Source organism: Numida meleagris, chromosome 2 (genome assembly GCF_002078875.1).
Source record: "Numida meleagris isolate 19003 breed g44 Domestic line chromosome 2, NumMel1.0, whole genome shotgun sequence".
NCBI lineage: Eukaryota > Metazoa > Chordata > Aves > Galliformes > Numididae > Numida > Numida meleagris.
In genome coordinates this window covers 20,207,205-20,221,024 of record NC_034410.1, presented here as the reverse complement: position 1 = coordinate 20,221,024, position 13,820 = coordinate 20,207,205, and the positions used below count along the sequence as shown (strand labels likewise).

Genomic DNA, 13,820 nt, shown 5'->3' with positions numbered 1-13,820 from the left:
TGTGCGTATTTACTTTTTTTTTTTTAAAGACTTTTGAGTCCACGGTTATATTTTCTCCGTGCACAAACCTACACTTCTAGGAATAGTATTTTCTGTTTAGTATAGTCCCTACTTCTGCTTAGTAAAAAAGATTCTATTTTTCTATGTTCTACATGCACAAAAGTCTGAGCTGTCAGAGACAGATGGAAGGTTATTTTGGGCCTCCCGATAACTGTGGGGATTCTCTAGAAGACATACTGCTTACATCAGGAAGTCTGTAGAGCTTCATTGTTCTTTGTAGAGTCATGTTTCTACTCAAATGTGAAAATTTCACCTCCACCAATTTTCTGGGATTCAGTGATCGATGCCAATACCTGGAAATAAAATTCATGAGATCAAGTAGCGTTTTAAGTGTCAGCTTTACTTGTATCCGTTTCTCTAATTTCTTGCTCTTCTCCTCCTCTACAAATTCATTTCTTAGCCAGCATGTACTGACCTGATATCTGTAGGAGACTTGGACAACAAACAAACAAACAAAAATCAACGAAAAAGGAAAAGCTATACCTAAGCAATAGCTGTTAGACAAGTCTGCAATCACTGTGTTTTGGATCTAATCTCCTTAAGGAATGAGTAACCCAGGGCTAAACATTCTAGTCCCTGCCATATCCCCGCCAATCTCTCCATGCTTACATGGTAACATTCATTTTATTGATTAGTTTTCAAAGCTTAAGAACAGAGGTCCCTCTTTGCTCAGTCTCTGAGCAGTTTGTTGAAGGGACTCTTCCCTGCAGACCACAGGGCAACAGAACATCCCTGGTTACTCTTACACAGCACAACTTTTTTTCCATCCTTACCTATAGGAGGTTACAGGATCTTTGATGTTGATATGTACAAACAAAATTTAAATCAAAAGCCTCATAAATGAGTATTCTGTTCTCAGAAGAATACCGCTGAAACAGAACTTTTCCCAGCAGAAACAAAATTCACTCCAAGCAAATGAAATCATACTTTACAACATACCACTGTTTTCATGCAATAGTTTTCCCATCTTTATCAAATTCCTTTCTCCAGTAAAGATTAAAGCATTGGAAAAAGCAGATCACACAATTCCCAGAAATGCTCTGCCATCTTTGGCAAGCAACCAGGTCAACAGGGAAGTGTCCCAGCAGGGAAACAGGCCACTTGAAAAACACAGGTATACAATGCTGCCATTGCTAGCATGGTTTTCACCAGAAGGTCAACAGAAACATTATTAATCTATTTGAGGTACAATAAACAAACTCAGTATTAGATTTCAGTCTGAGAAGGTATTTTATCCGAGGCTCCTAAGGGGGGAAAAAAAAAAAAGGAAAAAGAAAACAAGCAGAAAACCACATACATATACTTGTGCTTTTAGGTTAGAATCAAATCCACAGCATTCAATTTCTTTGAATATTATATATATACATATATATATTTTTTTTTTTTTAAGATACCCATATTAGGTTTATGTGGCGAGGTTTTGGTAGTGAGGGGGCTGCAGGGGTGGTCTCTGTGAGCAGAGTCCAGCAGCTGTCCTATGTCAGGTAAGACCAGCAGCTGCCAATGAGGGACATTGGTTGCGCCTCCGGGAGAGCAGATTTAAGGAAGAGAAAAACTGCACCACAGCAGCTGGGAGAGAGGAGTGGGAAAATGAGAGAGAACAGCCCTGCAGCTAACCAGGTCAGAGAACTGACCGCAGTCCCCATTCCATGTTCGCTTGCACTATCTCAGAGGAGGATGGATGGGGGAGACTGTCTGTAGCTGGCCTGTAGTTCTCACTGCTCTAGTTTGCTATCAGTAGGCAATAATTATATTAATCTCCTTATGCTGAGTCTGTTTTGTCTATGACAGTAATCGATGAGGGATCTTCCTGTCTTTATTTCAACCCATGTGTTTTTTTCCATCATATTTCCTCTCCCTGTCTTTTTGGGGAGGGAGATTGAGAAAGCAGCAAGGCAATGCAGAGCTACCTACCAGTGTGAAATTACCACAATAGCCAATTACACAGCACGCGCTTCAAATGACTAGTACAGGAACCAATGTTATTATGAACATCACCTAGGTTACCTGCAAGTGGCCACAGGTTTGGGGAGCACCACTCCAGCAGTGTAAACAGCCTGAAAAATCCCTTCCAGGTTTACTCTTCTGGTTATTTCCCGAATCAGTACAGGTGCCACCCGCTTAGATCTCAGTTTCTTATGGACACACAGAAAATTGATTTCTACCATTTTCTTCACACTAAAAGGACATTACAGAGTGAAAATGAATTTTAAAAAAATACTATCGACAAAAACAAACAGTGCACACTGCATATTTTCAATGACATAATATTAGTTTTCCATATCGTAACAGAAGAATTTCATGTAAAGATAAATCAGCCTGTGACAAATTACATCTGCAACAAATATTAATCTGATATCACGACATGAGTGGAGAAGTGCATGACATGCAAGGCAGCATCTAAGGTGTTTACAGTACTCCATTCTCAATTGTCAGCGAACCTCTCTCTCTTTGTAAGCTCTCCATGGTAATGGATGTCAGCTTTAAGATTTGTAACATGCCTTTTTTTATTTTTTACAAATATAAAAGTAATGGTGCGTTTTACCTGTCATAAATACGAATATTTGCAGGGATGGCACTTATGAATCCTACCAGCTTTTTGTTTGAAGACACTCTGACCCCACAGTGCCACTGCGGTAACCAGCCTGGAGGACGGAGAGCCCTAGAATCGATGACAGGAATAATTACAAATTACTGCCTAAGAAGATGTAATAAAAACACCCTTCTTTGCACTCCAGCCAGAACAGAATGCAGCACTTGCCACTCACCACAGAAGAAATTCAGGGGAATAATCGAACCTAAACATATTATCATCATCTTCTACATAATTCTCATTTAACAGTGTGTATAACTCCTTCAGCTGAAAACAAGAAAAAAAAAGGCTTACCCACAATTAATCAGAATATATTCCAGTGATTTTAGGTACATATAATAAATGTTTTACTTACAACTTCAGCGTTGCTAAGATCCAACGTGTCCCACATAAAACCCTGTGGCAAAGAATATGGCTCTAGGCGGACATTGTCCTTATCTGGCTCAATTGCACCATGTGAAGTTATGACTTCGTCTTTTGAAGGAGGAAAAAAATCAAGGGAGGAGAAGAAGAAGAAGAAAAAAAAGAACAGTTACACTGCTAGCTTCCCCATTAATTCTCAAGAACTTCTCAGTTCTTACAGATTGCATTCAGACTGACAACTACTTCATCACAGTGCCTACAGTCAGCCATAGAACTACTCCATCCAGTATTTCATAATACAGGACACCAATTTATCAGCACACGCACGGCACTTGGCCAGCTGTGAAATACATGGTTTCATCATCAGAAACATGTACCGACGGCTAATGAGCGATGGATCCTGTTTACAACCGCCTTGAACAGGCCTGAGCTCAGCAGTACTACTCAGGACCAGCAGTACTGCAAAGCCAGGGCTTATAAAGAACGCAAAAAAAAAAACCAACCAGGAAACTTGTCTTCAAATCCTACATTAAAGAGTATTCCTCCTACCTTATTGTACAACTCTAGTTCATCAGTATATAACAATCGGCTATAAACAGAAATTGCTACTCTTCCATGGAGTGGCACCTGCCAAACATGGTACGTACTTTTCCCAAACAATGCCCAATCCTGACAAGTAGTTATGGCTCACTGTCCCATTTGGAAGGCCATAATTACCAGCATCTTTACATAAATTTTGGAAGCATCTGTTGTCTCACTATATAGCAGACTTGACCTAATATTATACAGTAATGGACCGATCGCTAACAACCTTAACTATAAGGCAGACAGATTCTGAAGTTAATTTAATGCAAAGATTCCTACCACTATTTCTTGAATCAATAGATTCTTTTTCTATCTGAACATAACCTGTGTATCAAACAGTGAAGACTTCCCATTATGTCCATTCAGCAGATAAAGCTAAAAAAATAAAATAAAATTCAACAACAGACTCAAGAAGCAATTCAGAAAAACTGCTGACCAGAACCTCTGCCAGCCTAATTCAGCCAAGTATATTTCTACTCTACAGCCCTAACAAGCCATCTCTAGAGCCATTCTATTTGTCCTTTTAGGCTGGGAGAAGACGCTCATCTGTACAGAGCTGCTTTAGGATGTATTGAGCATTCTGAACTGAACTCCTGGAAATGCTGTGCAGACATCTGGTTCTGAAAATGCTTAGTAATGGCAGGAGTATTTCTTGATTTGTACATCAACTTTTCTCGACTAGGCTCTTCTTCCATCAAGGCAGGACTACTGCTACAACTACTATCTATTAGTTTACAGAGATATCTGAACGAAACTTGTACAGAGAATAACTCAGGCAGGTCATAGAATCATCACAGAATCATAGAATGGCTTGGGTTGAAAAGGACCACAATGATCATCGAGTCTCAACCCCCCTGTTAAGTGCAGAGTCGCCAACCACTAGACCAGGCTGCCCAGAGCCACGTCCAGTCTGGCCTTGAATGCCTCCAGGGACGGGGCATCCACAACCTCCCCGGGCAACCTGTTCCAGTGCGTCACCACCCTCTGTGTGAAAAACTTCCTCCTAACATCTAACCTACATCTCCCCTGTCTCTGTTTCAAACCATTCCCCCTTGTCCTATCACTATCCACCCTCACAAACAATCGATCCCCCTCCTGTTTATACGCTCCCTTCAAGTACTGGAAAGCCACAATGAGGTCTCCTCGGAGCCTTCTCCAAACTAAACAAGCCCAGTTCCCTCAACCTTTCCTCATAGGAGAGGTGCTCCAGCCTTCTGATCGTCTTGGTCACCCTCCTCTGCACTCGTTCCAAGAGCTCCACGTCCTTCTTGTGCTGGGGGCCCCAGGCCTGGATGCAGTACTCCAGATGGGGCCTCACAAGAGCCGAGTAGGGGGGGACCACCACCTCCCTCTCCCTGCTGACCACTCCTCTTTTAATGCAGCCCAGAACATAGTTGGCCCAGGTCAGTTCAATCCAGTGGAGAGCACTCTGCTCTGGACTTCTCTATGCAAGGAAGTCAGGGGAAAACATGATCACTGAGGACTGAGCTACAGATCTGGATTAATGTGAAACACTGCCCTTTGGACAGACAGAGAAAAGTGCTCCTGTGCTTTACTCTCTAACTTATTTCTGCTTATTCTACACCAGCCCTCAATGCCATGGAGACAAACTTTCAGAACAGAATTAATGACAGGTACCGCTTTACTTGTGCAGTCCCCAAGTTTCTTGGGCACTGCAGAGCTAGAACAGCTTAACTTGAAAAAAAGTGAAAGGAGAAGAAGATGATACAGAAATAAATCAGAAAAAAAAACCACCAACAAGAGAGTCAGCAGCTGTCTTCTCCAACAGAGACTACGACTTACCAACCCTATGTAAACAGGGATCAGATGAGTACAATAAAAAAGTAATCCAACAAATTCCTTACAAAGCGAAAGGCAAGGAGAAGTCACCTCTGCATTTCACTTGGTACCAAGAACAAAGAAGAGACTCAGAAAACATGTCTTCAAGGTAGTGTACATTGTGGAAGAAGCAGGTGAACAAAGAGCAGCAGAAGAGCTCAGGTAGGAGGGAAGTGTCATTAATCACTTAAAGCTGCATGGAAACACTGTAGCCTCCACCAGAAGAGTCACAGTCACTGTGACTGCAAATCTATCTGTGCCCCACAACAACAACAACAACAACCAGGGAAAATAAACAGAGTAAAAGTTTACTCTTATCACTACTTGATAGATTTTTTATTTGCCCTGAAGTGTTCTATTTGTGTTCTGTTGTTTAAGAGTTCAGACCTAGGATATACAAAGGAATGTTACTGCAACAGCATTTTTGTAGAGAACATCAGAATGAGATTCAGTAACACCGTGTTTTGTTGCATATTATTTTGAAGGGCAGGTACTCACCTAAAGAGTATCAATAATCCCATACAAACAACACAAAAGATTAAGGAACTCTACCACATGCAGTCCAACTTAATACTCATTTTAGAGAGCCACACAACTGGTGTATGTTCTTTCAAGATCACGTGCCCAGGCCCAACTCAACTTACTAAGTTTCGGTACAGGTTGTGTATCCCAAAACTGGTATTTACGCTTGGTAGCCTCATCAATGTTCTTTGCTGGACCTTGGCACGCAGAGAGCAGCTCCATTGCTCTCTGGATATCTTGAAGCTTCTGCATTGGAATGGCTGGATTCTGCACGTGGAGACAAACAGAAGAGGGTACGATTACTTTGGACACGCTGTTTACTTTAGACCACTGTACAAATATCTGCATTTACTTTATTCTTTTGTATTCTTGTATAAGCCCTTCTTATCACAATCACTTTTAGTATTATCTTCAGCAGCAGGAGGAGGGAAGGATCGGTGGGAAGGAGACAAGCAGCTTCACAAGATACTTAGCAATTTTGAGTAGTGTTTTCATTTAACTATGAAAATTCAGTGCTGGTAACACATGTAACAGCAGCATTAAGCCAGGCTACCAGTACCACAATAAAATGCTTATTATATTCCTCTCCCAGCAGTAAAATAGAATAAAGAATAAAATAAGGCCTGCAAAAAGCAGATTAGCTTAGATATCTAACAATCTAAAGACACTACACAGTGATATTTGAAGTTATACCTCATATATACACTATAAAACATTACTTAAGTTCAGTACGGCTCAATATTTCAGTTATGCTGTTGCTGCAAATATCCACTTTACAACCTTAGTTATATTGGATCTACCTTCTATTAGGTACCTAATTTTATAGTAGGCAGCTTACTGCATTGTATCATATATAGAAGTTCACCATTTTGCCACTAATACCAACTATGTTAAAACTTACAACCTAAGGCAACTTTACCTTATAGAAGCAGACGTAAAATAAATTAATATTCCACTTAGAAGTGGAAAAATCTTTATAGAGAGTTATCTGAAAAACAAAAAACCTGAGGCTCGGCATTTCTGAACTGAGCTCCTAAACCCTGAACTCTGAGCATTCTGAGTATGCATAATTAGAATGAGAATTCTACCTGCACATGAAATTGCAGAGGAATGATGCTAACAGACTTCTAAATGCGAAGGAACTTATTCCTCTCTCCCTCCCTCCTTCTTTCTCTCTCTCTTTTTAGAACCATCTCCCAAGTGACAAGTTGAGCATACCAGCAGCACACTTACACTCATGTTTTCCCAGACTTTGCAGTGGAATAAATATATCTGATGGAATAGTCTCAAACGGATTGGAAAATATTAAATATTTCTGGATAGAGATTTCAAGCCTGATGTTTTCTTGCTGAATATCAATGCTATTTCAGTATTTTGCTTTCTGACTAGGATTTGTGTGTTGAAAAACCACCACAAGCTACATGTAACAATGAAGCTAAAGCTTCATTTGGATGGGCAACTACCTTCAGTGTCCTCAGTCACAGAAGGAGTAGCTCTGCAATGGCATGTAGCTCATGCAAGCCATTGTTTCCTACTTACAATAAAAACATGTGCTCTCTAAGCATTATGCAATTTCTTTCACTAATTTAAGTGGGGTTAAATTCAGCCTGTGAACAGGTTTTAACACCCACCATCTGAGTAATTGTGAACTAACATATTTACACACTTCCAAGTAGTTCAAACTAGATCAATGCCATGGAAGCATAAAAATCCTACTCCATTCTTAAATCCAAGTTACAGTGATGTAGATTACTTTTCTTAACTAAAAGTGAATTTGACAATTACCCTCTGGCCTGATACAAACACTTCTGACTCTCCTAGATAAATTCTGAACTCTTATCGGTAGATTAAGTAATCATACACCAATGTTGACATATAAGAATTTATATAGTATGTTTTAGATTTTTCTCAAGTCTAATATTTTTTCTAGATTAAGAAGAAAACAGATGATCTAAAGAAGTTACTAAGTTCCAAAAGGATGTTAACTAGCACATGGAAAGTAAAAGTTCATGTTTTGGTACTAAGCACAACATGGATTGGGACATCTGGAGAAATCTCCTTTCCTCTCAAGAAGTTGAGAGGAAATCCTTTTGGTTTCCTTTAATGGAAGGTAAGAAATGTGAACACAGTGCTTCAATATGAATGAGAAAGAAGAGTAATTTTGTTTAATTCCAGTGTGGGGAAAACATCTCCCCACAGCACGAGAAAGCACTGTACAGCAGTGTAGTGCAATGGAGCTGAGGTACGCAATGCAGTTTTTGCCCTAGTTTTGGCAACAGGATCTAACCTGAGATCTTCTGTGTCTTGGCCTTGCAGCAGAGCCTAAGTTTCCCACTACCTAGAGCAAAAGAGTGAGTTAGGGACCCCTCAGCACATGAGTCACTTAGCACAGGCCCGTGAGGATAGGCAGGATGCACCTGAGGATGCTTCGGGAGCTGGCTGGGGTTACTGCAACATCACTCTGTATCAAGCTTGAAAGAGTACAGCAATAGCTGGGTGTTTTTTTTAATGACTGGAAAAAGGGAAATATCACACTCATCTTGAAGAGGATTTTGAGAACTCGGGTGAATAATCCTCAATGATCTGGACTTGACACAGTGTGCTTTCTCTGTAGCTTCACAGGTGATACCTTGCTGGGGAGAACAGCTGATGTGCTGGACTGCAGAGCTGCCATTCAAAGGGATCTCAACAAGCTGAAGGCAAGAACTTCATTAAGTTTAACAAAGGTAAATGAAACACAGAAAGCCCACAGAGGAGAGGCTAACACTGACTGGCTAGGATGAAGCTTTGCAGAACCTGGGAGGCCCTGGTGGGCAGAACTGAATGTGAACTAACAGTCTGCTCCCACAGCAAAGAAAGTCAACTGCATACTGCATTGTACCAGCAAGAGTCTTCCCTGAGACCACAAACACAGTTTTGGGTTTCCCGTTAAAGAGAAACCATTGACATAGCGCAATGAGTTCAACAGCAGGCTGCCAAGATGGCTGAGGGGCTGAAGCACATGACATGCAAGGCTCAAGAAGAAGGCTGAACAAAGGCTAAGGGAGCAGGAAATCGTAGTGCTGCCTAATGGGAGGATGTAAAGAAGACTGAGTCAAGTCTTTGCAGACGGGCTTAAAGACAGAACAAGAAATAATGGACACAAGTTGAAAAAGATCAAGTTCCATTTTAGATATAAAGATTTACCATTAATACTAATAACATTCTAACCACATGAGTGGTAAAACACTGGAAGGGGCTGCCCACAGAGGCTGTAGAATCTGATGGAGATCTCTGGAGTCCATACAAACACATTTAAGCCTGAACAACCTCACCTAATTCGATCTGCACTAAGCAGGAGGTTGGGCTAAAGATCTCCAGAGGTCCCTTCCAAGCTAAGCTATTTTATGACTGAATGCTGTGCAGGTCATTGGTGACTACAGTTATCACTGACAGTATCAGAGATCCGGCCAGTTCATTTGTATTAGTGCGGGAATTTTACATCCCTGGGGCTAGTACTGAGAAGAGACTCTGCTGCCCATCTCATGGGCATTGTGAAGTGTCCTAAAGGTCAACTTAAGCACAGAGCTAACAAGCATTTATTGCTGTGGTTACACTCATGCCAGTGCTCAAGAGGTCCAGCATCACAAATGAGAGAGGAGCCAAGGAGACTCACTGTTCTGCTTTTCTCATCTGCTGACCGGGATACCAGTTTACAAAAACAGCTCACCTCAAAATTCTTTTTCAAAGTAATTGTCAGATTGTTCAGAAGCCCCACTGAGTAATATCTGAGGATCCTGTGTATATTCTCCTAGAGACCAAGTGTACAACATCACTTTCCTCTGAAATATTTTGCAGACCTTCTTTCAACAAACAGCAAGCAAATGCTAAACATGTTTTTTCCCATACTTCACATAGTACAAGGACTACAAAACCTAAATATCACTAGAGTACTTGAGAAAATATATTTCTCCACACTGACGGACAAGCAGTCTAAGATGCCCTTGAAAATAATCTAAAACACCAAAGCTGTCCAAGACAGAGAAACCTGTCTACTAATGAGGTCGTACACCTGAAACAATGAACAGAAAGGGAAACAAACCAACACTGGTGCACTTGCAAGTACAGAAATGAGGAAGCTCTGTAAGGGCAGTAAAACGGCTTAGTTACACTACAGCCTGAGAGAAAAACTTAAAGGCGTCCCTTGTGTGCCTACAGAACAGAACTTTAATATTGCTAACAAACTGGCTGAACTTGTTGCATTAGTGAAATATCACTGAGTGCATCACTGTAACAAGGATAAGTTCCCACGTCTGCAAAATACAGTGCATGCTACAGAAACGGTGTGCAAAACTGCAAGGTGCTGAGGACTAGTGTCCCGCAGATGAAATGAAGCAGATTCCTTTTGATGCAACAACAAATTTGGTCAGCAGAGGATCTAGGAACTCTCATGATACTGCAACAATGAACTATATATTAATATTAAAACTGGCCCCACTCCCACTATAAAAGAGTGTAAGATCACTTGGCTGTTGCTTGCAATCTTCTTGCAATTCATGCCATGTACTTTGTCGAAAAATAACGTCAAAACATGTAGTGAGACAAGAAACTACATAAGATCGCTCTACATATAAGAATCCCACATGGCAAACGTATCCGTTCAAAGCAATAGGTGTGACACAGAAGATCCAGAGGGACAACACAAAATCCATCAGTTCGTTAACAAACCAGAGCACAGCTTCTTCCCGAAAATCAGCTGGTAGTGTCAACATACGTGACAAATCTTACTGGCACAGTTAGTGTAACTTCTTCCACATTAATCCAGTAAAGCAAACCTAACTACATCAACATGCTCAGTGGCCCATGAACTTCCATATCACCATGTTATAAACCTCAGTTCTCGGGCTCAGATTTCTCTGGAGATATGTTGAAAAGCCACCAATGCACATAACTCACTTTAACTAGAACCTGGCAGTCAAAAGCACAGAGACAAAGCCCACAAAGGCTGCGCATCCCTTCAAGTAATTTTGCATTCTTACTTACAGTGGAGACCTTTCAGATGGCAAGAAGTTTCTTCAGTCCGTACCTCCATGGTAGAGATTACTGCATTTTATGCGAGATGATATGTTGCTACTCTGCCCAAACGAGGCTTGTTAAACAAAGCAGGTTCGCCTCAGTAAGATTTTGCCTAAACACTGGACTGGCTTGGCTGAGCACTGGATTTTATTTATTATTTGTGTGTACGTGCTTGTGTAAAATGCTATAAAACAGCATAGGCAGCATACAGTCAGCATGAACTCACTCGTCCGCCCCTCCTCCTGCTGATGCTTGCCATGAGATAGCGCTACGCTGTCCATGTAACTGCAGCTGCACTAAACTGTGGTAGGTGGCAGCTAAACTAAAGGCAACTCATCAAACACGGAATGTACTTAAAAGCATTACCAGTGCAGATTAAGACTCTCTGCTACAAAGCCTGAATTCTGACTGCTGTTAAAGAACACTGTGGTAAAAAACTGCTGTGGTTACAACTCTCTGGCTAACTTCATGCAGCCAGCCAATACCAGGACTTACACCTTGCTTCTGAAGAGAGTTGCCTAATTCAGATGTGCTAGGGCAGTAGCACCCACTCTCTTTTACAAAAAGCAACACACAAATTAAAAAGTTGAAACAGAAAGCACACACAAACTGAAACAGGACAAGGCTCTCACTTTCGAAGGCTGTTGAATTTTAATCTCTTGAGAGTCAGATGCAGAATCTGATTTGGTGCCTCCGGAATTTGGCTTCTCCTTTTTTCTCTTCTGTTTCTTTTTCTTCTTCTTCGCTCCCAAATCCCCTCCAGGACTTCTGCCAGAAATTCAGAGAACGTGCAATGAGAAAAATCAATACCACCAAACTTAAAATTCATAAAGATTAAATATGGAAAAATCAGCAGTGTTATAAGAAAAATCTAACAGTAGCTTGAATCTGCAGCCAAGCCAGGGGAAAGGAAGTGAGGGGGGGGAGGGGGGGGGAAACGAGAGTGCATTCACAAAAAGCTTCCTGCAAGCACCTCCTCATCTGTTCTACACTCAGAGCCCAGCACAAGCAGGCATTTTGACACAGCAATGTGAAACTGCATACACTGTAAGAGCCTCAGCTCAAACTTGAAATGACCATTCCCACATGTAGGCAGGAGGCTCACCAGCCTAATGAACTGTTTACTTAGAAGCACCTTGCACAGAAAATTGGGCCAAAGACTTCAAGCACGAAAGGTGCATTAAGGTGTTGTACACAGCAGAGCAAGAGATCTCCGATGCTTCTACAAGTGGTTGCTGGAGGGACGGATAAAAACCCCACGGCCCTGCAACTACACATTCCATTTGCCCTGTTCCAAGCACAGCTAACTCTGGGTTGGGGTGGGATTTCCTGGGGAGATGAAGCAATTTAGAAACACAAATTCAACTGAGCTTGGAGGAACACAGGAAAGTGCGGGAACCAAGGAAAGCATCCTCCTCCAAAACTGGATAACTAGGATGGCCCAATATTTATCCTCCTTGATGTTCAGCCATCAGGGACAGCTGAATTAGGTTTGGATTGGATTTTTTTCATTCTGTTTTCAGGAAATTTTATTTCTAATTGAAGCAGTGATGAAAATCTTGGTGAAATCTCATTAAGAATCACCACAAAATGATCCAAATATTTGTGCTTTAAAACAATCAGTGCAATATAGTCTACGTTGTGCTTGCAGATTCTCACATATTTGGACTATCGATAATACAACTCCTATTTTCTTGAAGGAGATTCTAATTTAGCAACTAATCGAGATATAGAATCAAGATCAGATTAGAATTTGCAAAGTGTGGGAGGTGTTGGCAACTCTCAGACGGAAAGCAAAGGAGGGAATGAGTCAGTTAACACAAAGCCTCTTCAGGAGGTTTATCTCCCAGCAGAGCCATAAGCATATTATGGAGCTCAATAGAGATGTTAGGGTTAGGGGGCTTAGGCATTTTTCAGTGGAAAAAAGTCGAGGAAACAATTTTGGAGAAAAAAAAAAGGAAAAAAAAATGTTCTGACACTGGCAAACCAACAGGAAGAACTCAGAACACTAACAAAGTTATTCAGGCCAATACGTTTGCAAGGGCCGTGGTTTTTGCCATGAATGCTCTAAGACCATACTGCCCTGCCTCAGCAGCTAAACCTTTTCAGAACGCCAGTCAGTGTGAAAGTACCAAATTTTCTATTTGGAAGCCAAAAAACTGCAATTAATCAAGTATTTAACTAAACAGAGTCATACTTCGTGGCATCACTGCTTTTCTCTAAGAAAGATCAAGCCTGACAAGAGCTTACCATTCCCAGCTACACCAGACTATGTCAAGCTCCCAGTGAGGTGAGAGCTCGAAATTTGGGACCTGGGATCAGCCCCCAGGAGTTGCTCAAAGGATCACGGTGTAACAGATCAAACACAGAATGGAGAACCAGGAGTATTCACCACAGCTCCGCAGAAACAAAAGACTGAGCTGTAAAGTGAGGCAGCAGGGAGCCTTCTGTGCACAGTGACGATACTGCTGGATCTTCTATGTGATTCTATTAGCAGTTCCAAAATTCTCACTTTTAAATAATCAAATTTAAATCTTTTTGAAGGTCTGTATACCAAGCTGACATTTGTGCAGAATCTAAACAAAGAACAGACCTAGATCATAGAATCATAGAATGGCTTGGGATGGAAGGGACCTCAAGGATCACCAAGTTCCCTTCCCAGCCACAGGCAGGGCTGCCAGCCACTAGATAAGTTCAAGATTAGATTGCCCAGGACCCCATCCAGCCTGGCCTTAAACACCTCCAGAGATGGGGCATCCACAGCCTCCCTGGGCAACCTGTTCCTGCACCTCACCACTGTCTC

General features: G+C 41.4%; 1 protein-coding gene across 1 annotated transcript in view; it reads right to left on the bottom strand.

Annotated features, from left to right (window-relative positions):
- Positions 1 to 13,820, bottom strand: part of NMT2 (N-myristoyltransferase 2) — a 32,238-nt gene that overhangs the window by 12,672 nt on the left and 5,746 nt on the right. Inside the window, exons 2-8 of the mRNA XM_021386742.1 lie at positions 11,650 to 11,785; positions 6,085 to 6,229; positions 3,009 to 3,127; positions 2,829 to 2,920; positions 2,606 to 2,722; positions 2,068 to 2,238; positions 245 to 353 (exon numbers count right to left, since the gene is read on the bottom strand). Coding sequence (XP_021242417.1) covers positions 245 to 353; positions 2,068 to 2,238; positions 2,606 to 2,722; positions 2,829 to 2,920; positions 3,009 to 3,127; positions 6,085 to 6,229; positions 11,650 to 11,785 — 889 coding nt within the window. The remainder of the gene's footprint in view (positions 1 to 244; positions 354 to 2,067; positions 2,239 to 2,605; positions 2,723 to 2,828; positions 2,921 to 3,008; positions 3,128 to 6,084; positions 6,230 to 11,649; positions 11,786 to 13,820) is intronic.